Source organism: Tachypleus tridentatus, chromosome 1, assembly GCF_004210375.1.
Source record: "Tachypleus tridentatus isolate NWPU-2018 chromosome 1, ASM421037v1, whole genome shotgun sequence".
Classification (NCBI taxonomy): Eukaryota; Metazoa; Arthropoda; class Merostomata; order Xiphosura; family Limulidae; genus Tachypleus; species Tachypleus tridentatus.
The window spans coordinates 117,326,845-117,354,615 of NC_134825.1; the positions used below are offsets into that span (position 1 = coordinate 117,326,845).

The following is a 27,771-nucleotide window of genomic DNA, read 5'->3' on the forward strand; positions in this document are numbered from 1 at the left end:
CCAATACCATTAAGAATAAAGGATTCTATTGTTTAGGAAATTCGAAATTGATGATTTTGCCAATTTTTTTATTATACGAGTGTGAGAATATTATGCGTCAGAAATTATTGGTTTATACCCTTCTCAAAAGGGATTAAATTTCGTTAACGTAATATTACTTATAAAAATCCCAAACAATGTAAAAATATATTTCTGATGCATATCGTTCCAGTACTACTTTAAACCAGTTCTAGTTATGAGGTGACCTGCTGATTTACACATTCAAAATCACTTTAATGCTCTTCAATACGTTTCAACCCTCTATAATTAACTAGTAATATCAGTTTACTTTTGTGTCTTTGTTATTGTTTTCACAATTTTTTGAGTAGATAATTTTAAACAAGTCATAAAAAATCCTAATTTGAACTAAAAGCGAAAATTTTTGCTTTGAAATAATATTAAAAGAGGTATATATATCAGAGTAATAAGTCCTTCTGGACAAGGTCCGGCATGGCCAAGTGTGTTAAGACGTTGGACTCGTAATCCGAGGGTCGCGGGTTCGAATCCCGGTCGCACCAAACATGCTCGCCCTTTCAGCTGTGGGGGGCGTTATAATGTGATGGTCAATCCCACTATTCGTTGGTAAAAGAATAGCCCAAGAGTTGGCGGTGGATGGTGATGAATAGCTGCCTTCCCTCAAGTCTTACACTGCTAAATTAGGGACAGCTAACGCAGAGAGCTCTCGAGTAGTTTTGCGCGAAATTCCAAAAACAAACAAACCTCCTGGACAATATGCTTTATTATACACCTGGTGTTAGTTCATAGCTATAACTATAATATTTATTTGAGTGTAAAAATAGTTGTTAAACTATTATGGGACGCAATGCAATTAGGTCCAAAATTAATAAGTTCTAAAGTACTTTACGTACAATATTGTTTTTGTTTCTTTTAACAACTACACGAATATAACTGGAACAAAATATCGCTCTTAAATAACTACCATTGATCTAACGTATTTCATTATTCTTACGATGGTGTATTTTGAGGGTAAAAATTAATGTTAAGCAATACACGTGAATGTTATGTCATCACTCACCAAACTTAATGGGCGAAGAAAACAAGTGTGATATATATACCTCGGGGAATGTATAGTTACATTTTTCGTACCGGAATATGCGAACTTAAATGTAGGAATCGAAACTAAAACTACGACAGCACGTGCTATACTTTTTATTTTATTTTAGTTCCTCCGTCTAAAGTTTCAATCAAAGGACCTTCTGAAGGAAAAATCGGAGATAACATCACCTTAAGGTGCATAGCAGGACCTAGCAATCCAGAGTCAGAGCTCTCCTGGATTGTCGACGGGCTACCGGTGTTCTCAGTGGCTGAAACTACACTGACGTCAATGGGTACTTGGTTCACGACTTCCAATGTGAGCTTAACCTTGAACAGGCAGGTAAAGCAAAGGTCTTTACGTAACTATAATTCATATTTTAAAGAAGTATCATCACTTATATATCATTATTTCTTAATTTTTAATCTTAGGTTTTTTTTTTATTTAGACGTTTTTGATTAAAGGTCAAGATATTCAATAAGCAAACTAGAAATGTGCGCGTAGAAAAATAATAATGACAGAGTTTTCACTTTAAATGTCTTATTTTACTTTTCTTGGTTCATCTACCCAACAAACTCAAAATAAGGTTTCGTTTGTTTTGAATTTTGCGCAAAGCTACAACAAGGTTATCTGCGCTAACGGTCCCCAATTTAGCAGTGTAAGACTAGAGGGAAGGCAGTTAGTCATCACCACCCACCGTCAATTCTTGGGTTACTCTTTTACCAACGAATGGTGGGATTGACCGTAACGTTATTACGCTTCCACGGCTGAAAGGGCGAGCATGTTTGGTGTGATGGGGATTCGATCCCGCGACCCTCGGTTGGATTTTAGTTTGTTTTGAATTTCGCGCAAAGCTACAAAGGATTATCTGCGCTAGCCGTCCCTAATTTAGCAGTGTAAGCCTAGAGGGAAGGCAGCTAATCATCACCACCCACCGCCAACTCTTGGACTACTCTTTTAAATGCTCCCACGGCTGAAAAGACGAGCATGTTTGGTGTAACTGGGATTCGAACCCGTGTCCATCAGTTTGGTTTTTGGTTTGAATTTTGCGGAAGGTTACACGAGGACTATCTGTGCTAACCGTCTCTAATTTATCAGTGTAAGACGAGAGGGAAGGCAGCTTGTCATCACCACCCACCGCCAACTCTTGGGCTATTCTTTTATCAACAAACAGTGGGATTGACCGTCACGTTATAACGCTCCCACGGCTGAAAGGACGAGTATGTTTGGTGTGACGGAGATTCGAACTCGCGACCCTCGGAATATGAGTAAAGTGCCTTAACCACCTGGCCATGCCCGGGCCCAAGGATGAGGAGAGAAACAATCGCTAATTTAGTTTTTAATAATTTTGTTCTTAATTGTTTGAAATAAGATAAAATATTAAGATGATAAATATTGGGTTGAGGAATAATTCGTGAGCGTTTTTTCAAGTTAAAAAATATATTCATAAATGAAACGCTTTCGCAAAATATTTCATGTCATTTGGTAGATAATTTTTTGCTCTAATAGATGGTGTGTTTGATTTTCATATGTTTTTAATTTTTGCTTTCATTTTCAGCTCATTAAATGGAATGTCAAGTGGACAAAATCGAGCATTTTCGACACCATCTGCTTTTCGCATTTAATTTCTTGCAATTTCGTTTAAAACAATGCATACTATATACCTTGGTATTACATGAAATAAAGTATCATAATAAATGTTTTGGGTGTAATGTGTTCATGCATTGAAGTATTGTATAGTCTTGCATGTAATGCTTGAATGAAATTATTTAAAAAACGCTCACGAATTATTCCTCAACCTAATACTTAACTTTCGAAGTTACGAAGAACTTACGATAGTTTTTGTCTTCGTTTTTTTCATATTTTTTTAAATAACCCTATTATTAAACATGCTCTCAGTCTTAAAAATTCAACGTTTGAACATAAAAATAATAAGTATTTTTTTTATTTATATTAAACTTCAATCTAGTAAAATTTCAGTGTATGAAATCAAAAAGAATTCATTGACATATCGCATGTTTCGGAAGTCAGTTCCGCTGTTCAAACGATTGCGTTCCGGAAATTCACGAACCAGATCTTGTGAAACTTGGTTTGTAGATCAGTTTGACCATGCGGAAGATAACATACATATTGAGTGACATCTTAAAAAACTGTTGAAAAACAATTTTGAGGGATGAATATTCATCCTTAAGTACCGCATAGTGTGACCGTGAAGTCGTTAAAATACGTCACACCACACGTGATCAACTTTTAAACCCTAGCATGGACAATGTGGCATTGCTACTTGCTGTAGGATGTTTCTTTATATCAAAATTATTAATAAAACACAACTTAAAAACTTTACTTACATAGAGATTGACATGTTCTACTTAAATGTAAATCAATTATTTAACAACATGAACACGGCCTCGTTTTTTGTTGTATATTTTTATCATTTTATGGTGTTAATGAATGTCAGATGCGCGCTGAATATTTTATTAGCCATATATATACACACGTGCTTATTTTTATTAAAATTATTAACTGGAAAATTTAAATTCTACAATGATTTCACCGACGTTTTATAATAAAAAACAGAAAGTGAAGTAAAACCAAAGAGCTCACAGAACATTTCTTTGTTAATAATAAACATAATTCTGACATTTCAAATCTGATGTTAGTTGGAATGTTATGTTTTTTGGTCTTAGAAACGGTTTATATGTATCTTATAGTTAATAGCTTTATCAGTGCTTTACCGAAGACCCGGCATGGTAAGGTAGGTTAAGGCGATCGATTCGTAATCTGAGAGTTGCGGATTCGAATCCTCATCGCACAAAACATGCTTGTCCTTTCAGCTGTGAGGGCGTTATAATGTGACGGTCAATCCCACTATTCCTTTTTTAAAGGAGTAGCCCAAGCGTTGGCGGTGGGTGGTGATAACTAGCTGCATTCCTTCTAGTCTTACACTGCTAAATTACGGACGGCTAGCGCAGATAGCCTTCGTGTAGCTTTGCGCGAAATTCAAAAACAAACAATTTTACCAAAACCTACGCAGACTGCAGGGTTTTTTTTACAATTTTAATTTGCATCGAATGGTTCGAAAAAACTTTTTAATTATGATATGTTTACAATTTAAAATAATTGGGGAACTACAAGACTAGAATTATGGAAAAATCGAGCATATCATAAACTATTCCGTTCAATTTCATACAATATTGATTATTTCTAACTGCAGAGTGTGATATCTCTTCAGTTAAGAGTTTCGTTCTAGTTTCGTAACGATTACATGTTTTGGAACGTGTGGAAGTTCCAGAGAACGTTTGGAGATTAAATACAGCACGGCAGTTCGTGATTAAGTGTTTCAAATTCAAGTTATTCTGAGATGTAATTCAGCGATTTCTAAGACTGTGGAACATCACTGCATACATCTGAATATAACGACACTGATTTAACACTATCTTAAGCCTCACTTAACGTTTGTTGTTTGTTTGTTTATGAATTTCGCGCAAAGCTGCACAAGGGCTATCTGCGCTAGCCGTCCCTAATATAGCAGTATAAGAATGGAGGGAAGGCAGCTAGTCATCACCACCCACCGCCAACTCTTGGGCTACTCTTTACCAACGAATAGTGGGATTGACCATCACATTGTAACGTCCCCACGCTGAAAGGGCGAGCATGTTTGGTGTGACGGGGATTCGAATCCGCGATCCTCAGATTACGTTTGTTTTTGTTTTGTTTTTTTAATTTCGCACAAAGCTACTCGAGGGCTATCTGTGCTAGCCGTTCCTAATTTAGTAGTGTAAGACAAGAGGGAAGGCAGTTAGTCATCACCACCCACCACCAACTCTTGAGCTACTCTTTCACCAACGAATAATGGGATTGACCGTTACATTATTACGCCCTCACGTCTGAAAGGGCGAGCATGTTTAGTTTGACGGGGATTCGAACTCGCGACCCTCAGATAACGAGTCGAACGCCTCAACCCACCTGGCTATGCCGGGCCCTCACTTAACGAAATGAATAAGCGAAGGAGCTTTGAGACAACTGTAATTATTTTAAATAAACTTACAATCACTGACTTCGAGAAAGAAATATATTGAGAATACTTTGTTTGTTTGTTTCAATCTAGGATCCCGATATTAAGACGTTTTCGTGTGTAGCTCTGAACAGCATTTTAAACGAAAAAGTTACAGAAACGGCGAACCTTACTGTAATATGTAAGTACATTTCCTAGCTTCTCTGGTACCATAAGGTTGAATAAAAAAATTTTGTCGTTTGTTTGGCGATCGTGCCTTTACTAGCATAGTTGCAACTATGGTTTCTCTTACCTCTTTCAGTCTGTTATAAATAAGCAGTTCTCTTTGCGCTAGGTTTATTTTAGAAACACAGTGAAGAAAATAGACATATATCTTGTGTTTTTCTTTAGTTTAACTTTAGGAAATTTGAAAGGGAATTTCTTCAAAATAATTTAAAGTCATATAGTGTCGTAATTCGTGTGTCTTATTTCATTCGTGGACACTATATCAAACATAATTCGAACTGCGTTTGGTTGGTTAAGAGAAATACCTAAAATAAATGAAATAAGACACATTTGGACAACCCTGGTACTAATATATTATAGTTTTAGGCAGCACATATTTACAAAACTTGGTTACATTTTTTTTATTAACAAAATAATATAACTGACTTGTACTTTTATATACGATTAGGTTACAGCATAATGTAAGTTGTAGATTACACTGTATAATTCGAGTTGTTTTCGTTTGATTGGCTGCCAATTTCCTTATGGTTTCAGCAATTGTTTTTTGTTGTTTTATAGATCCACCAGGACCACCATCAGTTGAAGATCACAATCAACCAATCATTTTAGGAAAAATAAAACAACTAACTTGTGTTTCTTTCGGTGGAAATCCTTGGGCAACTATTCGTTGGTTTAAGGGAGATACCGAGGTGATGTTTTCCATTTTATTACAACTGCTGGTCGCTTATTGTTTTTCAAACTTTCTTTTTACTACCATAAAGCTTTGAAAACATCTAACATAATTCAGGATATAACACTGATAACACTGTTATAACAGTTTTATAACACTGGTGAATTTTTATCAGCAACAAGTTGTTTTTAAATACATTAAATAAGTGAATTAACATCTGGAATCATTTGTTGTCAATGGCTGACAGGAAAGGCCCGTCACGGCCAGGTGGGTTAAGGCGTCCGACTTGTAATCTGCAGAGATGCCAACCATTACAATTTAAGCGTAATCATTACGATTTTGGTGTATACATTATGACTATATGCTCATACAGACAAATATTACTTGTTAAAGCTACTCGAGGGCTATCTGCGCTAGCCGTCCCTAATTTAGCAGTGTAAGACTAGAAGGAAGGCAGCTAGTCATTACCACCCACCGCCAACTCTTCGGCTACTCTTTTACCAACGAATAGTGGGATTGACCGTCACAGTATAATGCCCCCACGGCTGAAATGGCTAACATGTTTGGTGTGATGGGATTCGAATCCGCGACCCTCGGTTTACGAGTGGAACGCATTAACCCACCTGGCCATGCCGGGCCTATTGAGATGATAACAGAAAACGTTAACGAGGAATCCCAACTGATTATTAAATGTTTCGTAATCATTATGGATTTTGTAAAATTATTGGATATTGATTTATGATATAATGTCAGTTTGTGTGGAAGTGGCTCGATTTGTTATTATATATTTTGGCTTTTAAACTATGTGGTTAGCTTAATTTTCATCAGAAATAACTAATAATAACACAATGGAGTCGTTGGTTGTTTTTAACATTATCTAATTCAACATCTTTTACATTTAAATATAGGACTATATATGTATATGCTATTGAAACAACTTATCTCTTATAATGTAGTTTGAGCCCGACATGGCCAAGCGTGTTAAGGCGTGCGACTCATAATCTGAGGGTCGCGGGTTCGCATCCCCGTCGCGCCAAACATGCTAGCCCTTTCAGCCGTGGGAGCGTTATAATGTGACGGTCAATCCCACTCTTCGTTGGTAAAAGAGTAGCCCAAGAGTTGGCGGTGGGTGGTGATGACTAGCTGCCTTCCCTCTAGTCTTACACTGCTAAATTAGGGACGGCTAGCACAGACAGCCCTCGAGTAGCTTTGTGCGAAATTCAAAAACAAATAATAATTTATTAGTGTAAAATAGTTAAAAGAACAGAATCGTTCTGATACTACTATAACTGTGGTTATTTGTAGCCGCTACGCTTTTATATTGTATTTCAGTTAAATTATTTATCACTGTCGTCATAGACAGATAGAATATCCTCCAATATATCAATATTTTTACCAAAAATACTTGTTTCAACAGGTTCCTGCTGTGACTAAGCTTTTGGCCAATGGAGTCGCTAGTAGTTTAGTAATCCAAGCCCAAGCAAGTGATAATGGTGCGGTGTACAGATGCGAGGCATCTAATGTAGCTACAGTACAGCCCCTGGTGGTTTCTGTAACAACTAGAGTTATCTGTAAGATTTTCACATTTTATTACAGTTTAACTCTCATATATCCTGTTGAATTGGGAACTATTTGAGTTCGAATTGAAAATGTTAAAAATAGAGAATCTTTCCTGTTTATGCTTAAACAAAATATTCAGTAAAGCCTTCTTACTATTGGCAGTAGATGATAAAATCATTTGTATCCATAAAATCATCTTTTGTCAAAATAGCTCTTTAAACAACTCCATAATTTTCAGTACCTTCCGTTGGTTTAAATATTAAATTTATTCCATATTTTTTATTTCCCCTGGTGGCTTAAATTCTGACATCGATCCATAATGTTCACCTCCTTCTGCTTATTTAAATATTAAAAATTATTCCAAAATTTTTATTTTCTTCCTGATGGTTTAAATATTGAAGTTATTCCATAATTTTCAGTTCCCTCTGGTGGTTTAAATATTGAAGTCTTGCCCAACAAACCAAAGGAATATCAAACAGTAAGTTATTTTTCTCCAAGTATTTAACAGCATTCAATACGAATGTCCTGATATTCAAAATAGAGCATAATAATATTCTATAATTAAAAATACTAGTTATTTAACAGTTTAACAACTAAAAAATGAACTGGAAGTTAACCCTAAAATTAACTAGTGTTTTATAACACAATACTCGTAGTAAATAACTTACGAAAGAAATTGGATTGAATAACTAATTCCTTAAATAATTAAAAATAATAACAACTCCCATTAGTAATGATTAAAAAATAACTAGAATATTTAATAATGCTTTTATATGGCTCATATGTTGTCATAAGCCCTGTAAACAACAAATTCATGGACATAAATAATTTATTCAATAAATCGTTTTGAAAATGTTATTAAAAGTCCTACATTGTTCATGTGGACTGTTGTTGATAAATCTAGGATTAAGTAACATTCCAGAACTTGTGTGTACGTAACTCGGCTGTTTTATTAATATTATAAATGTTCTTCTCAAAACGCCTTCCCTACAAACTGCAGACCTTAACAATATGTAAATATTTCGTGATTTCACTAGAATATTGCGAGTTTCTTACGTAATGTTGTGAAAAAGCAGGTGATTATTTCCTTGTTCTCAATAGAAATATATTAAAACTCGGTGTGTTGACAAGTGATAATCTATCAATAACCAGGTAACAATAGAATGCGAAGCTGGATCCAGTAATCCGGAGAGTAACATGCAATGGTGGAAGAATGGTAGATTAATCAATGGAGGGGTGGTCACGATTTCAAAAGGAGAATATGGAGGGAAAATCACAAAAAGTCTCTTACGATTCAACGTCACCTCAGAAGACGATGGCTCGATCTTTGTGTGTCAAGCAACAAATCCTAAAACTCAACGTTCTTTAAACAAAACAATCACGCTTGAAGTACATTGTAAGGAGTTTGTTTTTCAGATAATATAATATACAGAAATTATGTTCTTGGTCCTTTCAATCATATTTTTCTTTCATATTATCTATATTTTTAGTGAAAATTACTTTACCCTCCTAATAGCGAACTGTTTTACATATTCCATATTTGTATCATTTACTGTTCACTTTAAGCCTTTTTTCTTTGATTGAAGTAATAATAGCATAAATTTGTGTTCTAAATTTCGCAAATGATTATTTCGCCACATATTTTACTATTACGAAATTACAAAAGATAATTAAATTGCATAAAGGATTTTCGTGATTTATATTTTCGAAATAACACGATTTTATTAATAAGTTAGGCTTAAGTACATCCGTGTTTATTTGCATAAAATCATTTCAAACAACTAAACTTTTTTGTGACTGTCAAAAAAATTGCACAAATCTTTCAAACTGTTATGTTTTCGACGGTTAGAAAAAGCTCAGTGTTATCTACGAATATAACCAACAAATCTAGCAATGAGGCTAAATATACATGTATTGTACTATTCTTATTTTACTCAGAATGTTTTAAAAATAAAACATTAAAATCTATTACATTAATACAACATTTTTGTATTAATCCATTACTGTGTATTTTACTGTTAGTATTTGAAACTTAAACTCCATAAAAATATAATATTACTATTTTCTAAATCTATAATTCATGCGTGTAAAATGTACAAAAACAGAATTTTGGTTTCGATTCTTTACTTTTTACCATGAAAGTAAGTATTGGTAACAACAAAGTGAATTAAATACAGTGTTTTACATCGGTGGCAACAGTTTACTAATGTTAGGCCTAGGAGAAACAATAGCGGCTGTCCATTGATGGTTGTTTTCAAGTAGAGCAGACGTAATTTCTACCACGCTAACTCGATGACTGGTTTCAAATATCTCTTTACATCAGATAACAAATATTGTTCTCTGACGCGTAGCCTTTTAACCACACTTTAGTAATTACAACTGGTATCACGAACACAAAACGAAGTGATTTCTCTTATCATTTATTTAGAATAATGGTGTTGTCTTTCGTTTAATTTTTTTTTTTTTTTTGTTATCAATTCTGTCATTAATAGATAAGCCCCAGTTTCTGATTCATAACCTGAAGCGGTTCGATGTTGTAGAAGGTAAACCGGGTCTCATCAATGTTAGTGCAAAGGGTAATCCATCGTCCATATCTTACCAATGGTTTCGTGAGGGTAAACCGATAGTTGACCCGTCGGCCTTCGCACACTGGAGCACACAAACTATTCATCATCAGGATATTTTTGCAAGAAATTCTGTGCTGGAAATAGCTAGAGTCTCGCGAAATCACGCAGGACACTACGTGTGTGAAGCTACAAACTCCGAAGGAAGTAGAAAAAAAGAAATAATCGTAAACGTTCTATGTAAGTTTAACTTAAGAAAAACTAAACATAGTGTAATTTTATCCTTAATGCATATATCTCTTGATCGACATAAATTCATTAAGGACTCAAGGGTTTCGTTTTCGTAATGATCGTGCTTTTCGTACAATTATTGGTTACCCATATGGATAATACCATAGCTCAGTAATGGATATATCATTGTTCTCAAACTGAAATATCTAACAGTGTACAGTACAATTTAAGTCCAGTAGACCTAATCCAAAGACATCAGAATGTTTGTTTGTTTTTTGAATTTCTCGCAAAGCTACACGAGGGCTATCTGCGCTAGCCGTCCCTAATTTAGCAGTGTAAGACTAGAGGGAAGGCAGCTCGTCATCACCACCCACCACCAAATCTTGAGCTACTCTTTTTACCAACGAATAGTGGGATTGGTCGTCACGTTATAACGCCCCCACGGCTGAAAGAGCGAACATGTTTGGTGCGACGGGGGTTCGAACCCGCGACCCTCAGATTACGACTCGAATGCCTTAACCCACCTGACCATCTCGGGCCGACATCAGAATAGAAATGTAAAAACGTTTTCAACTTTGAATATCAGTTACAAAATACACTAGTGTAAAAATCGCCGAAGTTATTAGAAGTTTTACATATGTATTTAGTCAACACTTTCAAAGCTTTCACGAGAATAAAATTTATAAGTGAGTGAATTTCGCTTTGTTAAATTAGATAAGGAAGCATAAATTTATATTGTATTTATATTCCAGCAGTGCGAGCAAGTATAAACAACCACCACCACAAAATTTAGCTTTATTAATGAAGCACTTTTCATGGAAAATTATACATTTCATCGTATTTTGCTATAAAATGTGAGACCCAACGAGCATGCCGGAATGTGGGGTTAAAACAAAAGACACAAAGGCTTTAGTAATGAATTACTACAAGTTAAAAATATAATGGTTGAAAGTGGACTTGTACCTAATATAGTATATAAATCATTTAATAAGTTTAGTAAGTATTCAATGTTAGTTAAAATTCGTTTATTAAAAATCAGAAACGGTGCCTTAAAATTGTATTATACGGTTTAAAAATTTTGTATCATTACTTTCAAAAGGTACATTTAAGTTACAACATAAGGCTAGAAACCCCTATCTTCATAACGTTTTTACGGGTTCGCATCCCCGTCACACCAAACATGTTCGCTCTTTCAGCCGTGGGGGCGTTATAATGTTACGGTCAATCCCACTATTCGTTGGTAAAAGAGTAGCCCAAGAGTTGGCGGTGGGTGGTGATGACTAGCTGCCTTCCCTCTAGTCTTACAGGGACGGCTAGCGCAGATAGCCCTCGAGTAGCTTTGCGCGAAATTCATAAAACAAAACATACCTCGCTGTGTTTCAGTGAGGTATGCAGAATATCATTGTTATAATAGGTGTTTGGGCACCGAACTTATGGTTTCGTTGATGCAGTTTTGAAGCTATGTAGGAAGAATCCGTGTCCACGTTTCATCTTTTGAAGCAGTATTTAAAAACTTGTTTCAAAGCAAATATTAAATTCTTATAACAAACTTTAGTGTTGAACGATTGGTGAACTTTTCCAGTGTGTCAGTCCAGTTAAATTAATACTTAAAAATATTTAAAGGCTGTCAGTGAAGGTGGCGCTGAGTGGTTTGAAATAGTTAAAATGCGACATCGTGTTCCAAAACTCTTTCTGCGTAGTTTATAAGCTCGCATTGAAGTTGGCGATTAGCTTTACATTTACTTATGATTTAATGAATGGTTTCATAATATAAATTATATTTTTCTCTCTTTTAAAGTAAAGATTTAAATTACTATTCTAGAGAAAAAAAATACAATTTTAACTAAAATTTCTAGAAATAAAATATACACAAGGTGTGCTTATTTGTTGATGAGAAAAAATAAAGCTGTACAATAAGCCCTTTGTGCTTTGCTTATCGCAGGGATCGAACTTAGAACTTAGCATTATAAAGCTTCAAAGTTTTTATGAGGTCACTTTGAAAACAATTAAAAATTCACGTCTAAATTCCTCTAGATAATCCTGCATAAAATATCATTAAACTGTATGTCATATTTCTGCCAATAGGAATTTCACATTTGCATATTTCAACCAATAAGAATTTCACATTTGAGACACTTTTACTTATTGCTAATACTGAAATGTACTGTACCATATTCGTTATACTCTGTATAATATGTCCTAATTACCTGTACATAAATATCAAAGCGCTTCCTAATTGTCAAGATATAAGTACTACAGTACATTCTAATAGTCTAGAGTTAAATGTCAAGGAATGTCCCAATTGTCTAGAGATAAGTACCAAAGCACGTCCTAATCTCTAGATATAAATTTACACCACATTCTAATAGCGTAGTTCAAGCACCAAAGACTGTTCCAGTTGTCTGTATGTAAATATCAAACTATGGTTGTTTGAGACATACAGTTGAATGGGCTTTAATTTGAAAAACATTAATAAACTAAAAACAAAAGAACAACAACGTATCTCTGGCTGTATGTTTAAAATGAATGTGTTGAATACTTGTATTTTCAAATGGTTTTAATGAAACAATAACAACAAATACTTCACAGAAGCTTCGAAGAACTTGTGACAGAATGTTTTCTACTCCGGGGGAGATGATACTAGCTTTTTTTTTTAAGTATACTTAATTATACTTTTCATACTACAGTATGTTAGGCCTATATATTTTTAACACTACAATCTTAGTCAAGGCTCTCAGGGACTAGATTAAGACTGTAGTGTCAAAGAAACGATAAGCCTAAAACAACGTCGAATGACAATTATAATTAATTACTGTTTTCGAACTTCAGTATGGTAGGCCTATATATGTTAACACTACATTCTTAATCAAGGCTCTTAGGGACTAGATTAAGACTGTAGTGTTAAAAAAGACTATAAGCCTAAACCAACGTCGTAAGACAGTTATAATTAATCATAATTGTGCTTCGCCAGCTTCTAAACGTCGTACACACAATTATCTTTCCGGCTAGTTTTCATGATAATGATAAACCCCAAATGAGCCAAGCCTTCCTCAGCCCCCCAATATTGTTACCTACATATATTCATAAAATATGGAAAACACAATCGTCGTTGTTGCTTAACAATTAACATCAAAGAGACATAGATCTGTAGAACTCAACGTCTTCATTAAGATGAAAGATAGTTAGCCTCAGAGTGTATTAACTTCACATGAGATAATTCGTTTCTGCTATGTAAACTATGTCTTTATGTTATATTTATTTTGATTTGTAGCTTTACTCTTAATGGTATATTAAATGTTCAATCTAAGCTATTCTTGATTTTCTTTATTATTATGTATTACCTTTGGTGGAATTTAGGTGAGTTTCTTCTTTTACATATACGCATATTTTCATAAACAGATTATTTCTAATTTGTAATAATGAATTATTAATCAGAGTATGAGTTTCCAATGGAAACTGCATTGAAAACGCAGTTCAAAATAGCACATCTTTTGAAATGTACCTTGGTATTTACATTAATATAATTTACCATCTATAATTCATATTGATGGCATTTTGGGAAGACCCTCCACAGTTTACCTCATTTTCCCCAACGGAAATATCCTGGTGCCGCCACTGAAAAATGTATTCTAAAGATGGTTGGTATGGGTATTAAAGCTTTATTCAAAATAAAGTTCAGAATAACGTTTTGACCTTCTTAGGCCATCTTTAATAAATAATACCATTGGCATTCAGTTACAAGTTCACTTCTGCATATAAGAAGAACTCTTAGCTAGCGGACTGAACAGTTGCAAACTCTTTGTCAACTAGAAGATGATATAAGAAGGTGGAAACGTTGTTCTGTACTTTATTTTAATTAATGTTTCAATACACATACCAGTCGTCTCTAGCCTAACACACATGAAAAAGACTAGACTGCATGTTCAAAGATTTTTATTTATTTTGATTCTATAAGTCCTTTAGAAACACACACTCGAATCATTACTCAGTATTATTTAGAAGGTTAATGTACCCTCAGCCAGCACAAAATCCTTTTCATGGCATTATGCATTAACATGCGAAAGCATCGGGTTTTAAAATTGGACACACGTAGGGAAGTTAAGTTTCTTTACTTATTCGAATTCCTTCTGAAACCATGACAATAACTTTTAAGCCTTGTTTCTAGTTTCAATCTTTTTTTCTTCCTGGTTCGTTACGTGAAAGTTTCTCTGATTATGTTGTGCTTGAAAATGAACCATGGCTATTTTGGTTGTTGCCCAAAAGAAAAATAGAAAAACACATTGGGGAGGAAATGAATTTTTCTAATTGAATCCAGTTAAATGACCCAACAAGGACGTAACAAGGCTTTAAAATTCTACAAGACCAGACTTATTTTAAAGGGTTCTAGCCAGAAGACAGAGTATAAAAAGCTAACACCAAACTTTTCATTTGCCAAAAATATCCTTTAAAATTATATAAGGTCAGCCTTATTTTGAATGGTTTCAACCATAAAAATATACTATAAAATGTCAACACTAACCTTTCTATTTGCCAAAACCATCCTCCTTCATTTCTATTATTTACAAAGGAAAAAAATACTGTCTCGCTACTTTTCTAGAGTTTGTTTTTCTTTGACTTTATCATTACTTGTTCCAGAAATTTTCCAAGACAGAGTTTCTACTTTCCATCAATACAAGTCTTTAAAACTTCAATACGATTCGTGACTCCAAATTTATTAGGTCAAAAACTAGTATTATCGTAATTGATGCGAGAAAAATATATTAAAAGGTAATTTTTGCTGATTTTCATACAAAATTAATTCCAAAAAGTATATTCCCAGATTACGGACAACCTTTTGGCTCTAACATTACCAAATATCTATTAGTCTTTTTTTTTCTCTTTGATGAGACCAAGATCTGGTGCCCAACGATGATACATATTGGTTCACTTCCATGTGTACAGGTTTAAGTACACTTACACAAGCATATCTGAACTTACTTTCATACATGTTTACGTACTTATAAAATTTGTGTCAATAACTAGTCACTGCAGACCAGGAATTATTCTACTCTTATATCAGCATATTACTTAAAGAAAATGTTAATCCACGTGTCACGTTCTGACATCTATTACAAACTTTATAATCTCTATGTGTTGTTAAATAACAGGCCCGGCATGGCCAGGTGGGCTAAGGCGTTCGACTCCTAATCGGAGGGTCGCGGATTCGAATCCCCGTCGCACCAAATATGCCAGCCCTTTCAGCCGTGGGGTCATTATAATGTTACGGTCAATCCCACTATTCGTTGGTAAAAGAGTAGCCCAATAGTTGGCGGTGGATGGTGACGACTAGCTGCCTTCCCTAAATTAGGGACGGCTAGAGTAGATAGCCCTCGTGTAACTTTGCGCGAAATTCAAAACAAATCAAACCAATCTTGAATCACAACAAAAATAATTATATTCTCACTGTGTATTGTATTGCTCATCTGTCCTCCTGTACGGAAATTTTGTCAGTAGGAGAAAAAATCTATGAAAAAGAGCTGATGAAATGGCTGAGGACAAGAATTTAGTTTTATATTAATTTTTTCCAACTTCAATCTTGACATGAAACGTTGTTTGTTTATTATTTTTATAGACTTTGTTTGTTTGTTTTTTCCAACTTCAATCTGGACATGAAACGTTGTTTGTTTACTATTTTTATAGACTTTTTCTTTTTTCCAACTTCAATCTTGACATGAAACGTTGTTTGTTTATTATTTTTATAAATTTGTTTGTTTTTTTCAATTTCAATCTTGACATGAAACGTTGTTTGTTTACTATTTTTATAGACTTTTTCTTTTTTCCAACTTCAATCTTGACATGAAACGTTGTTTGTTTATTATTTTTATAAACTTTGTTTGTTTTTTCCAACTTCAATATTGACATAAAACGTTGTTTGTTTATTATTTTTATAAACTTTGTTTGTTCTTTAGATAACATTATTACAGATTCTTGTTGAATCAGACAAACATATAAATAAATAATGAACGGTAAGAATATAACTACGTGTAGTTGAAAGTACTTTAGCTGATGAAAACCGGTTTTTGCTACTGCATTTGTTCTTTTATTCATAATACAATCCAGACGACTCGTCATTTCCATGTTTTAATCTAATTTTGTAAGTACATCACTAATGTTTTCCATCTATTATTTCAAGTAATATGTCGTTTTAGGTTTTCAATGTTATATATTGTTATAAACTCTCTATCGGATAACGATCATTATTATTCAGAGTGAAACTGCATACATAACTGCTAATCGATACATCTAATTAATTAAATATATTTTTACGTTCCTCGTCATGTAACAGAATGTATTACATCGTAAGTTAGGCATCTTTGCCGTCAAAGAATCTTTCGGTTCTAAATATATGCATATATACATATATTATTTTCTTTTATAATATAAAATAGGAACTTTATATTTATAGTACTATTTCTCTATTTCCAAGGCTATTTCATTTTTAAATCATATATAAACAGCAATTGTTTTAACATAATTTGAAAATTGTGACTTTACACGTGTGTGTGTGTGTTTGCTATTTGCTAAGTCCACAAAGGGGAATCGAGCCTCTGATTTTAGCGTTGTAAATCCGTAGACTTTTACACATTTGACCCTAAAGTTTTTAAAAACTTTAATTTTCGAAATCTCGCATCTGCACACAAGCTTTGTTTAATACTCGAACCAACTATTACGAAGTATGTCTTTGGTGAGAAATACACACATATTTTTAATAGTTAGCATCGGTACCCCTGGTGTGCAGAGCACAGATAACCCATTGTGCAGCTTTGTGCTCAATTATAAACGAACAAGTAAGCAATTCTTATCTTCAGATCCACCAATTCGATACATAATCTGTGTTCAGAACGACTTTAAACTAATGTTATTTTCAGATAATCTTAAATTTGTGATATATTTAGAAAGACCTGAAGCTATTGTTATTTTCAGATCGAGCTTATATTACAAGAGTCAGCCATGTTGTTCTGGTAAACGAAAGAGACGACTCCCAGCTCGAATGTGCAGCTAACGGTAACCCTCTCACCAACAACACCATTCGATGGAGCAGGCCTGGGTTTAACATGTCCAGGACACAGTTGTTATTTAGAAAAGGACAAAGCACACTTAAGATTTTCAATGTGTCCAGGAAGGATGCGGGTACTTTTCATTGTTTGGCTTACAATGGTGTTGGAGAAGAAATGAAGGCTCGTGCTCTGCTTGTAGTCAAGTGTGAGTCGTGAGTGGATATGCAGAAATCAATCAATACTAATAGATAAATGTTCAGACATTTTAATTTTCGATTCATTATGTAAGGTTTATTGGTGTTACCTTCATTTTCTGCTCAGGGTTTGCTTTGTTTTGTTTTGAATTTCGCCCAAAGCTACCCGAGGGCTATCTGCGCTAGCTGTCCCTAATTTAGCATTGTAAGACTAGAGAAAAGGCAGCTCGTCATCACCACCCACCGCCAACTCTTGGGCTACTCTTTTACCAACAAATAGTGAGATTTACAGTAACGTTATTACGCCCCCACGGCTGAAAAGGCAAACATGTTTGGTGCGACGGGGATTCGAACCCGCGACCCTCAGATTACGAGTCGAATGCCTTAGCCCACCTGGTCATACTGGGCTTTTCTGCTCATGGAGATATGGTGTATTCAAATGATTCGTGATAGTAAAATAGTAGTAGTAAGAGATAAATTTTTAAAACCCGCTGCCTCTTAAAATTCTAGTAAAACAACCCAAAGCTTTGAATAATAATGGAGCAAATCATCGTCTAGGTCATATTATAACAGATGGTTTTACCAGCAAGATGTGTAATCCATCTAAAAATGAGCAGAAGAAATGGGTTCTCTCATCCATTTCGTCTCATTAAAATATTTGTTAAAAACATGAAAGAAAGCGTATATCATTTGTATAGACAATAAATTGTATATACGACAGATAAAACGGCGACTCTCCAACACTTAAAAATATAGGTTTTGTTTTTTTGTTCATTTTTATCAGAAATTGGTTAGGCCCAGCATGGCCAGGTGGTTAAGGCACTCAACTCGTAATCCGAGGGTCTCGGGTTCCAATCCCTGTCACACCAAACATGCTCTCCCTTTTAGTCGTTGGGGCGTTATAATGTGACGGCCAATCCCACTATTTTTTGGTAATAGAGTAGCCCAAGAGTTGGCGGTGGATAATAATGACTAGCCTTCCATCTAGTCTTACACTGCTAAATTAGGGACGGCTGGCGTAGAAAGCCCTCGAGTAGCTTTGAGCGAAATTCAAAACACACCAAGCCAGAAATTAGTTAAGAAATTTGAGATATGACGACATTAAAAACAACACTGAGTTAACATTTGTTGTGGAGCTGCTTATTACTCTTATTACTCTATCCATATTGAAAAATAAGCCATTTGATCTCCTGTAAGTATATAATTTTTTCTCACAGTCGTCTCTCCATTTTCACCTGTTATCCTTTTATTGGTTATTCATATAATTTACATTTTTCACAAGTATCTTAAATATCTTCTACACTTTGTACTCATTCGAGTGCACGTGGTATTGTGTTACGTTCGGCGTACAGTTATTTTTAACTGTGTGTTGTGCCGTCATATACTAATCTTGTTGTTGAGGGTCCTAGAAAGCTTACGTCCTGACGCCTCGTTTATCTGTGGTTTGTGTTTCTACAGTTAAGCCTGTCGTTCACTTAACAAGACAACTATTGAATATTGCCGTAGATAAAGGTAACACTGCCCGTCTAGTTTGCGTAGTGGAAGCGTCGCCCAACGTTACCTTCACCTGGTCCTTAGACAGTGGAGAGGTGATAGGAAAAGGTCACATGGGGATCTCCAAGTACACCAACCAGAAAGCCCGGTTGGACGAGACAATGTGGGAGGGTGTGTTATATATCAAGGATGTTACTGACTCTGATTACGGGACGTACACGTGCGCTGCGAGAAATGAATTAGGTATTGATGACACCTTTATCGTACTCAAGAGAAAAGGTACAGTCCCACGTTTATCTTTATAATTGATTTGTTGTATATTACGGGGGGGGAAGTTAAAATTCGTGATACGTATTTAATTATAAATGATCATAACACTCTTAACAATGTTATATATTCGCACAACTTGCAAATGTTCATCGTTCTAATATCCTAATTAAACACTGTTTACAAAAACTTCATATTTTAACATAATTGCAATAATGGCAGCCATGTTTGCTCTTGTGTAAATACACTTTTGTGACAGAATGTACGGGCACCTGCAGTTGGTTAAAGTTACGTTGTCAGTGTTTGGTGGTATCGTAAACTCTAACCATAAATTAATATTATATCAATACTTCGAGTATCGTATTAGATTATCATAAAGCTACAGTTAAATTAAAGTTCGAAGAACGTGTTTATTTTCAATAAAAGTTAACACGTTATTTTAGGATTAATTATTTAAGTTGTACAGATATAATATTAAGTAATATAAAAACATCTAACTTTTTACATCATAAACACCTCAAGACATCAGTGTTTAACTCGGAAAGAAATATTGTTAACAAATGAAACAAAACTGAACTTCCAAACACCAATATTACATGTCGATAAACGGTGGTAAAATTACTACTGAACTGTGGTTTATCAAGTTAATAAATATGTTAACACATTTGTTGCTCAGTGTAATGAAATTTAGTCTTTCGAATATTTGATTTCCTGTGGAGAAGCTTTTCAAGTAAGTTAATTAAAGTCTTGACGAAAACCAATCACGAAGTGATTGTTTCTACCTTATTCATAAAATTAGTTTGATAGGCAGGAATCACATACTTCTAGATTGTGTATAGTCTAAGGAACATTCGGTCTCGTTATAAATTATGTATTTCGAACGTTGCATTGGAAGCTAATTTATTCACTTTTTCCATTTAAATAAAAATTTATATGCATGCGTGTGTAAAGAAATCCATTTTGTGTTAAATGTATTTAGAGAAGAAAATATAATTTTATAAGTAATTTCTTTGAGTTAATTTATTACTTCTCAAGTTTTAGTTGGTGTTTTAACATTAACACTTGTGTACTGTGTGTCAAATTATTATACCTTGAGAATAACGTGCACAGTTTATATTATATTATAATTTAGACGTACGTGTTTTATCTGTATTGTATGGGTATTATTGTAAATCCATTAAGGCCCTAAATGTCGAGCCATTTACCAGTGGAAACGTGATCCCAGAGGCTCACCAGTAAATGTGTGAACTTATAGACTGAAAACCGGATTTCGATACTTGTGTTGACCACAGCACATGTAGTCCATAGCGTAACTTAACAACAAACAAACCATGGGAGAATGCAGATAGTCAACAACGGTAAGTCACTCACCATTCACGCTAACGTATTGACTGCCACGCCCACAGCTTAAAGATCGTGGAGCACGTGGCATCAGTGAAATCGAACCGGAACTGCCAATTTCAAACTTCGAAGCTTTAACACACACGTACACTACAAGTAATTTATACAAGTGAAAGGTATTAATTAAAGACGTTTAAAACATCGTGCTTTCTGACTGTAGCTTACCCCTACAAAATTAATATTTTGTTATTTACTGTATAATATTTGCTGAGTTACTAACGAGGGGACATTGTTCTAAACTGGTCTCTCTCGACACTTTATGGTAAATATGACAATATACAGGCCCCTGATGAATACGGTTTCGAGTGTTAAACCTATGACCCTCAGAAACTGTAAGCTTATTTGATTGAAACATATAGACTTGTATGTTATTTTGCTCATTTTGCTAACCCTCGTTTTTCACTCTACTGTTCTCAGGCTCCCTGTGTACACATGAATATTGTGTTTTGAAACATATAGACTTGTACGTTATTTTGCTCATAAAATGGAACGTTTGCTAACCCTCGTTTTTCACTCTACTGTTTTCAGGCTCACTGTGTACACATGTGTTTTAAAGTAATTTGAAAGTGTAACTGGGTTAATATCCTGCAGGCAAACCGGATCCCCCTGAGAATGTACGTGTGCTCAACGCTACCGAGGATTCGATAGACTTGGGATGGATTCCAGGTTTTAATGGTGGGAGCAAACAGGAGTTTCAAATTCGATATCACGAACGTAATTCGGAGAAGCACAAATTCACCCAGTTCCTACCAGAAAGCTCTGTTTTTGTGTCTATTAAGGGACTAAAACCACAGTCCGAATACCAGTTCCAGGTGGTGGCCCGAAATAGATTTGGGGAAAGTAATTACACTGACGTCATTGCAACGACAAGAACCTTGGGTAAGATTTCCCATCGTGCACGTTTCGTTTGCATAAATTGATTGACGTACACTAAATGTTAAATATGTTTTTTGCAAACTGTTAATTTCATATTTTTTGTACAGTTATTTTACGTGTGTTTTACACTCTGTGATCTCGATGTTGTCCAACTGACGTAGAACTGTTTTCCTCGCGGTAAACACAGCAGATGTGGCTTTGCTCTGAAACAAACTAATGTAAAAACTTTCTGAAGAATGTAAACCAGTAAATTTCGGACTTCAACCAGTTTACTCAAATGAACTTAGTTTGAGAAAGGAGTAACCTGATGAGATATCTCTGTTTTGTACTTTCAACAAATGACAAAAATGTCCAGTTCTTAAATTCAGCTTAAATTTTACCTCTATGGTAAATGTTGCTACGATATTACAGACCGTTGAGCAGGTTATACTGAAACGATTTTGAATATGCAAATCAGCTTGTCATGTCTCGAACTCAACCGATATAAAGTCAAAGTGGAACGGCATGCATCAGAAATAAACTTCGACATTTTTTTTTTGCTTTTCATAAGTAGTGTTATATTATCGAATTAGATCCTCTCGAGAGAGGTATATGACAGTTCTTTTTGATTAAAGTATTTATGTATGTTCGGATAAACGATTTAGAATTTCCAAGACGTAAGAATTCCCTTGCACTTCATGCTATATGAAGATAAAGGTAAAAAACGAATCATCTTGGAGAACCAGGACCATCCAGAAAGAGATGTGCAATAAGTCGTATCAGAGTCCTGGTAAAAAAAAAATTGCGGTATCTTTTAGCATGTGATAATCGACAAACATAAAGGTCCATAACAAAAAAAACATCGACGTGCTAGAGACAACTGAACATAATTTAAAAAAAAAAAATCTCTCTTTGGCAAAAGCTATACAAGTCACGTGTGCGAAAGATACTTTCACGACATATACAGAAAAGTAAAACTGACTCTAGACAACTGTATGTAGAGTGGCAATAAATTGTGATACTCCACGTACGAAAGTTCTAATAACTGTAACAAGTCCCAGGTCTCATGTCATTTGCTTCTGGTTAATGGTTGGCAAAATTTTCCAAAAGTTGTACACAACATACTGATAAACTTTTTAAAGCAACTCAAAGTCAGTACTGGATACTATGCCATTGGCAATTTATTGATCAGGAGAATGGTTACAAGACGATTTTTTTTTACCATCAGATCGATGTTTTGGACTCTTTTTGTACCACACTAAAGTACTGACTAAAGTGGTACAAAGAGTTTGTGAGGCAACAAGGTCAACAGGTATTCATGGTGTTTCATACGAAACACTGTGAATCTATGTTGAAATAACTGTTGTCCTCATAAATGAGATGGATTATGGAAAGCAGTCAGAGGGAATGGTGACCTTGATACATGACCGTGTTACAACGGAGCTTTTGCTATTGTCATTATGTACGGTCGTCAGACACAACATGAATGGGCTTAATTATATGGGCTATAAAGATGTGGCGAGGCCTTAAATTTGTGTCAATATAACGTAACGACCCTCTGAACAGCTATTAATGTGACTTGAACACTATAGATATTGGTTTAGAACATTGAAGTAACCAGAAATATCAAATAAAATTTTAATAAACCCAATAAATAAACTGATAAATCATATAATCCCTTGTGTTCGATTATTGTTTGAACGTTACTAACAAGAATTCCGTGTTTATTATAGCAAATAAACATTTCATTTATTTGCGTTTTGTTTATCGCTACTATACTGAACAACATTTCGTCTTCTTAATAATATATTTCTAGAGTGTATAGAAATTTCTTCAAGTCAAACATTTCAGTTAATTTACACCACTCGAGATAATTTTCTTAATCAAATGTGTTTAGATACGTCCGTATTAAATACATCGAGGATTATGGTCAGTTCCACTGACGAAGACAGCAATAGTTACTCCAGTCCCTTGATAATAGTAGGAATTACTTCAAGCCTATGTTTAGTTTTCCTGAACTTTATTTTCGTCGTATTCCTTCTTAAGAAAAGAAAACGCAACCAAGAAAACCAAGGTTTGTTTTTGTCTACTCAGTACAATGTTAAAATAATGTGAAAACTTGATACTGTACACAGACTATATTTCAAATTAATCTCTGAAACTTTTTAGAATGGACAGCAACTGCCTGTTGTGGAGACACAAGTGTAGAGGACGACGTTTTGAAAGTCTTTTGTCTTCAGGTCAGTGTATGTATGTGTGTGTGAGGAGGAATACTTGGTAGGTATTTAGGTTAAATTATCCTTTCGTTCTCCAAATGTCGAACGAAAAATAACCAGGGGCTGTCAGAAACTATTGTTTCTCTTCAGTTCACACTAGGCAAGAGTAAATTAGGCAAATGATTACGGAGATAATTAAGAGAATTGGAGTGGCATGTTAGTTATTTATCCAGAGCGATAGTCACGAATGACCTCGGAGTTGACAGATTATTGTATTTAATTGAGGAGCGTCGGGAAGAGCTGAGAAGCAGTTTCGCCGTGTGTGTTTGTAGGTGTTGTCGGTCTTTATAGTGTCCTGGTGGTTTGTGGAGCGTGTTCTGATTGGAGAAAGATTTCTATAGATTCAACCTATGGCTGCCTTTGTTTGACTCTGAAAGGAAATCTTTCGTCCAATCAAAAACGGTGATAATCCAACCAATCGTAACACGTTCTCTACAATCCACCAGGACACCATAAAAGACCGACAACACCTACACACACACACACTCGCACTCATTCACCGATATTTCAACAATCACAAACCACTCAATAAAACACATAATTATAAATATGGTGCATATATGTTTGTTTATATATGGTAGTGTTTTGTATTTCTTTTTCAGCTCCGGGTACAAGATAGGTAGAACATTCGGCGTCTGTCCTGTGAAAGTGAGTTTTCTAGGGGCACTCTCGTTTACCCCCCCCCCTTAACAAATTCTAAGGCACTTGGATTTATAGATCCCAGCCACTCCATGGCCCTAATCACAGGATGTTCCACTGGTTGATTTGGAGTTGGTCTTCGGCTTGCTTCTTTTCTGCCGACAGACTCAGGACTTGTCCACTTCCTTTTTGAGGCTTTTGTCTCGCTCTCCTTTCTCACCCGTCATGTTTAAACTGCCTCACCTCACTTCATTGCCTCAAACCCAAATTAAAATACAGGAAAACTCTCACGTACAGATAAATAAACTTCCACGAGCAGGGACGAAGGTGAACCACAACGTTCCTGAACACCCCTATTAGGGGAGATAATTCCTCAGACTTCTCTGTCTCTAAACTGAACCCCTGTCAAGTTTTCGTTTCGTTTCACACACACACTGACCTGAAGACGAAAGGCGGAAGACTTTCTAAACGTCATCCTCTATACTTGTGTCTCCACAACAGGCAGTTGCCGTCCATCTTACAAAGTTTCAGTATGAACATTCTGCCTGAACAATCTATCAAATAAATTAATATCTAATTGGACCTCTATCAGTCGCTACAAAATTCATTGAACGTATTCCTCTGAACGCAGAGGAAATATGTAATATTTGTTCCCAGATTCATTTCCAATAGTCGTTGAATCGTTTATAATGTCCAATTTTCGGAAACACCTATTAGTGTTATTAATAGTGTAATACAATGTTTCTTTTAAGCATAATACACGGGCATGGTTGTTTAATCTGTTACCATATTTTGAAGAGAAAAACTTTTTTATTGTTGTTGTTTAATACGTGAAATATTGAACAATTATGTGTTTTCATTGGTTGGTTTTATTGTTAATACATTTCAAGGAAATGCCACATCTGAGAGAAAAACACTTGAAATGTACAGTCACAAGAAATATCAAGATAAAACAAACGGGGATGCTCTATATTCAGTTCATTGTGATAACAGTGAAATCAAACATGATGTCAAGTTCAGAGAGGTATCCAATAAGAGAATGGTAAGTTAGAAGGAAGAAATATCCAATAAAGATAAGTTGGATCAGAGAAGTATCCAATAAGAGAAAGGTAAGTTAGAAGGAAGAAATATCCAATAAAGATAAGTTGGATCAGAGAAGTATCCAATAAGAGAATGGTAAGTTAGCAGGAAGAAATATCCAATAAAGATAAGTCGGGTCATGATAAACATGATGCTAAAATACAAGAGAGGAAACTTTATTGTGTTTCTATCAGTTAAGATAACACTAATTAGTGTTTTTGATTATTAAGTTTCTTTTCTTCTCAGAGTATGTTTCCTAAGTCAAATACACTGGATGAACTATCTACGCTCTGACCACCACGATGAGTCAAGCCCCGGGTTTTAAAGTTTTAAGTTCTTGAACTAAGTTACCGCAAATCAATTGGCGAAAACTTCTCAGAGTTCCTCTAATACCAGTATATTTTAATTGTTATACACTGTGGAATAGTTAAATAGTGCTTTGTCATAAAGGGCAAATTATACAATTTAATGCACTGTAGTAAAATTTAAATAATGTTATTCACTAAAGCTAGTGCTGTAATTTTGTATCACGTTCTAGGAGGTATTATGTAACACTACTACTAATTTTTGATAGACTCCCGAAGGTACGGATCCAAGACTATGGATATCTTTTGTTAGATATATTGATATATTTGCGAATCAGGTGTTTTGTTAGCATTCTATATTTTATGATTCTTTGCAATTCCCATTTCCAACTATCATTTTATCTGTTGTACTTTTTTGAGCTTTCGAATATATTTTGTAAGAAATGTGAAACTATTGTTTGTTTGTTTTTTTTAATTTCGCGCAAAGCTACTCGAGAACAATCTGCGCTAGCCGACCCTAAGGGAAGGCAACTAATCATCACCACCCACCGCCAACTCTTGGGCTAGTATTTACGAACGATTAGTGGGATTGACAGTCACGTTATAACGCCCCCAGGGCTGAAAGGGCGAGCATGATCGGTGCGACCGGGATTCGAACCCAGATTACGAGTCGAACGCCTTAACCAAAAATAAAACTTAAAAATAACCATTCATTGTTTATTCTTTCTCCACATTTATTGGTATTTACATAAAGATGGTTTTCACCCAACCAAATATGATATTTTATCCATATATCGATGTGAAACTTCATCTATCTGACAGTTTTTTTGTTGTTGTTTTTTTATCAAAACATCATAATATTTTTTTGTGTACTCCTTTTGTTGTGTGGGTGAAACTGAAATAGTTCATTTGTCTCTATATTCAACTTACGATAAAATTCTAGTCCACTTAATGACAATTGTTTTATTTCTAGTATTAAAACTTCCACTATAATTTACATAGTGAATTAACGTTAGGCTTAACTCTAAATCGTCAGTCACTTGCTATTTTCCTTGTACATTCGGTATTTATTCTCTCTGCAGTACTTTTGTTCAAAACACAAACTCAAAATCCATAAAACTGAAGAAAATATAGCCAGACAGACCAGTAACCAGTCGATCAATATATCGTATTATTTCTTGAACTTAAAGCTCTAGAACTTAAACCGTTTCAAGAACTAAAGATAGGGTTAACACTTCTAACAGGCACTTCTAATTCTCTTGTACATGTAGCCGTATCTCTAGTATTTATTAAAACATAAATTACAAACTACAAACCGACTGACAAACTCTTTAACTCAGTATTTAAGGTACCACAGTAACAGAACCATTAACAGATAAAATACTCTGATATAAATGGCGCTTTATGTCGATTTGTATACGATGTAAAGGGGTTGTGGTCGAGTTTTTTCTTCACCAATCAAGGCATGTTATTCTCTACAACATGGTTTCCTTCACCAAATAAGGAATCAAAATAATACACAGAACTTCTCTTGAACCTAAATCTTTGTTTGGTTTGAAATTCGCGAGGCTATCTGCCCCAGCTGTCCCTCATTTAGATGGAAAGCGCTAGTCATCATCACCCACAGCCAACTCTTGGGCTACTCTTTTACCAACGAATAGTGGGATTGACTGTCACATTATAACGCACCACAAGGCTGAAATGGTATGTTTGATGTGGATTCGAACCCGCAACACTCAGCTTGCGAGTCGAGTGCCCTAACCACCGGCCAGGCCGGGCCGCCTAACCTAAAACAAATAATTTTCTTCAATATCTAAATCATAAGTTGAAGTAATATCCTTAAAATATAGAAAAAATGCGCAAAT

The 27,771-nt window shown here is 34.9% G+C and overlaps 1 protein-coding gene across 3 annotated transcripts in view; it reads left to right on the forward strand.

The window, feature by feature from the left end:
* Positions 1–27,771, forward strand: part of LOC143222306 (nephrin-like) — a 45,627-nt gene that overhangs the window by 11,755 nt on the left and 6,101 nt on the right. Inside the window, exons 6-17 of one of the 3 annotated variants that reach the window (XM_076448658.1) lie at positions 1,224–1,435; positions 5,202–5,289; positions 5,892–6,022; positions 7,421–7,574; positions 7,983–8,041; positions 8,716–8,959; positions 10,056–10,367; positions 17,322–17,600; positions 19,048–19,362; positions 21,343–21,630; positions 23,504–23,680; positions 25,412–25,563. In XM_076448658.1, the coding sequence (XP_076304773.1) occupies positions 1,224–1,435; positions 5,202–5,289; positions 5,892–6,022; positions 7,421–7,574; positions 7,983–8,041; positions 8,716–8,959; positions 10,056–10,367; positions 17,322–17,600; positions 19,048–19,362; positions 21,343–21,630; positions 23,504–23,680; positions 25,412–25,563 (2,411 nt within the window). Of the gene's footprint in view, positions 1–1,223; positions 1,436–5,201; positions 5,290–5,891; positions 6,023–7,420; positions 7,575–7,982; positions 8,042–8,715; positions 8,960–10,055; positions 10,368–17,321; positions 17,601–19,047; positions 19,363–21,342; positions 21,631–23,503; positions 23,681–23,775; positions 23,847–25,411; positions 25,564–27,771 lie in introns of all 3 variants that reach the window. The other 2 variants (XM_076448676.1, XM_076448666.1) reach the window with 2 other exon arrangements.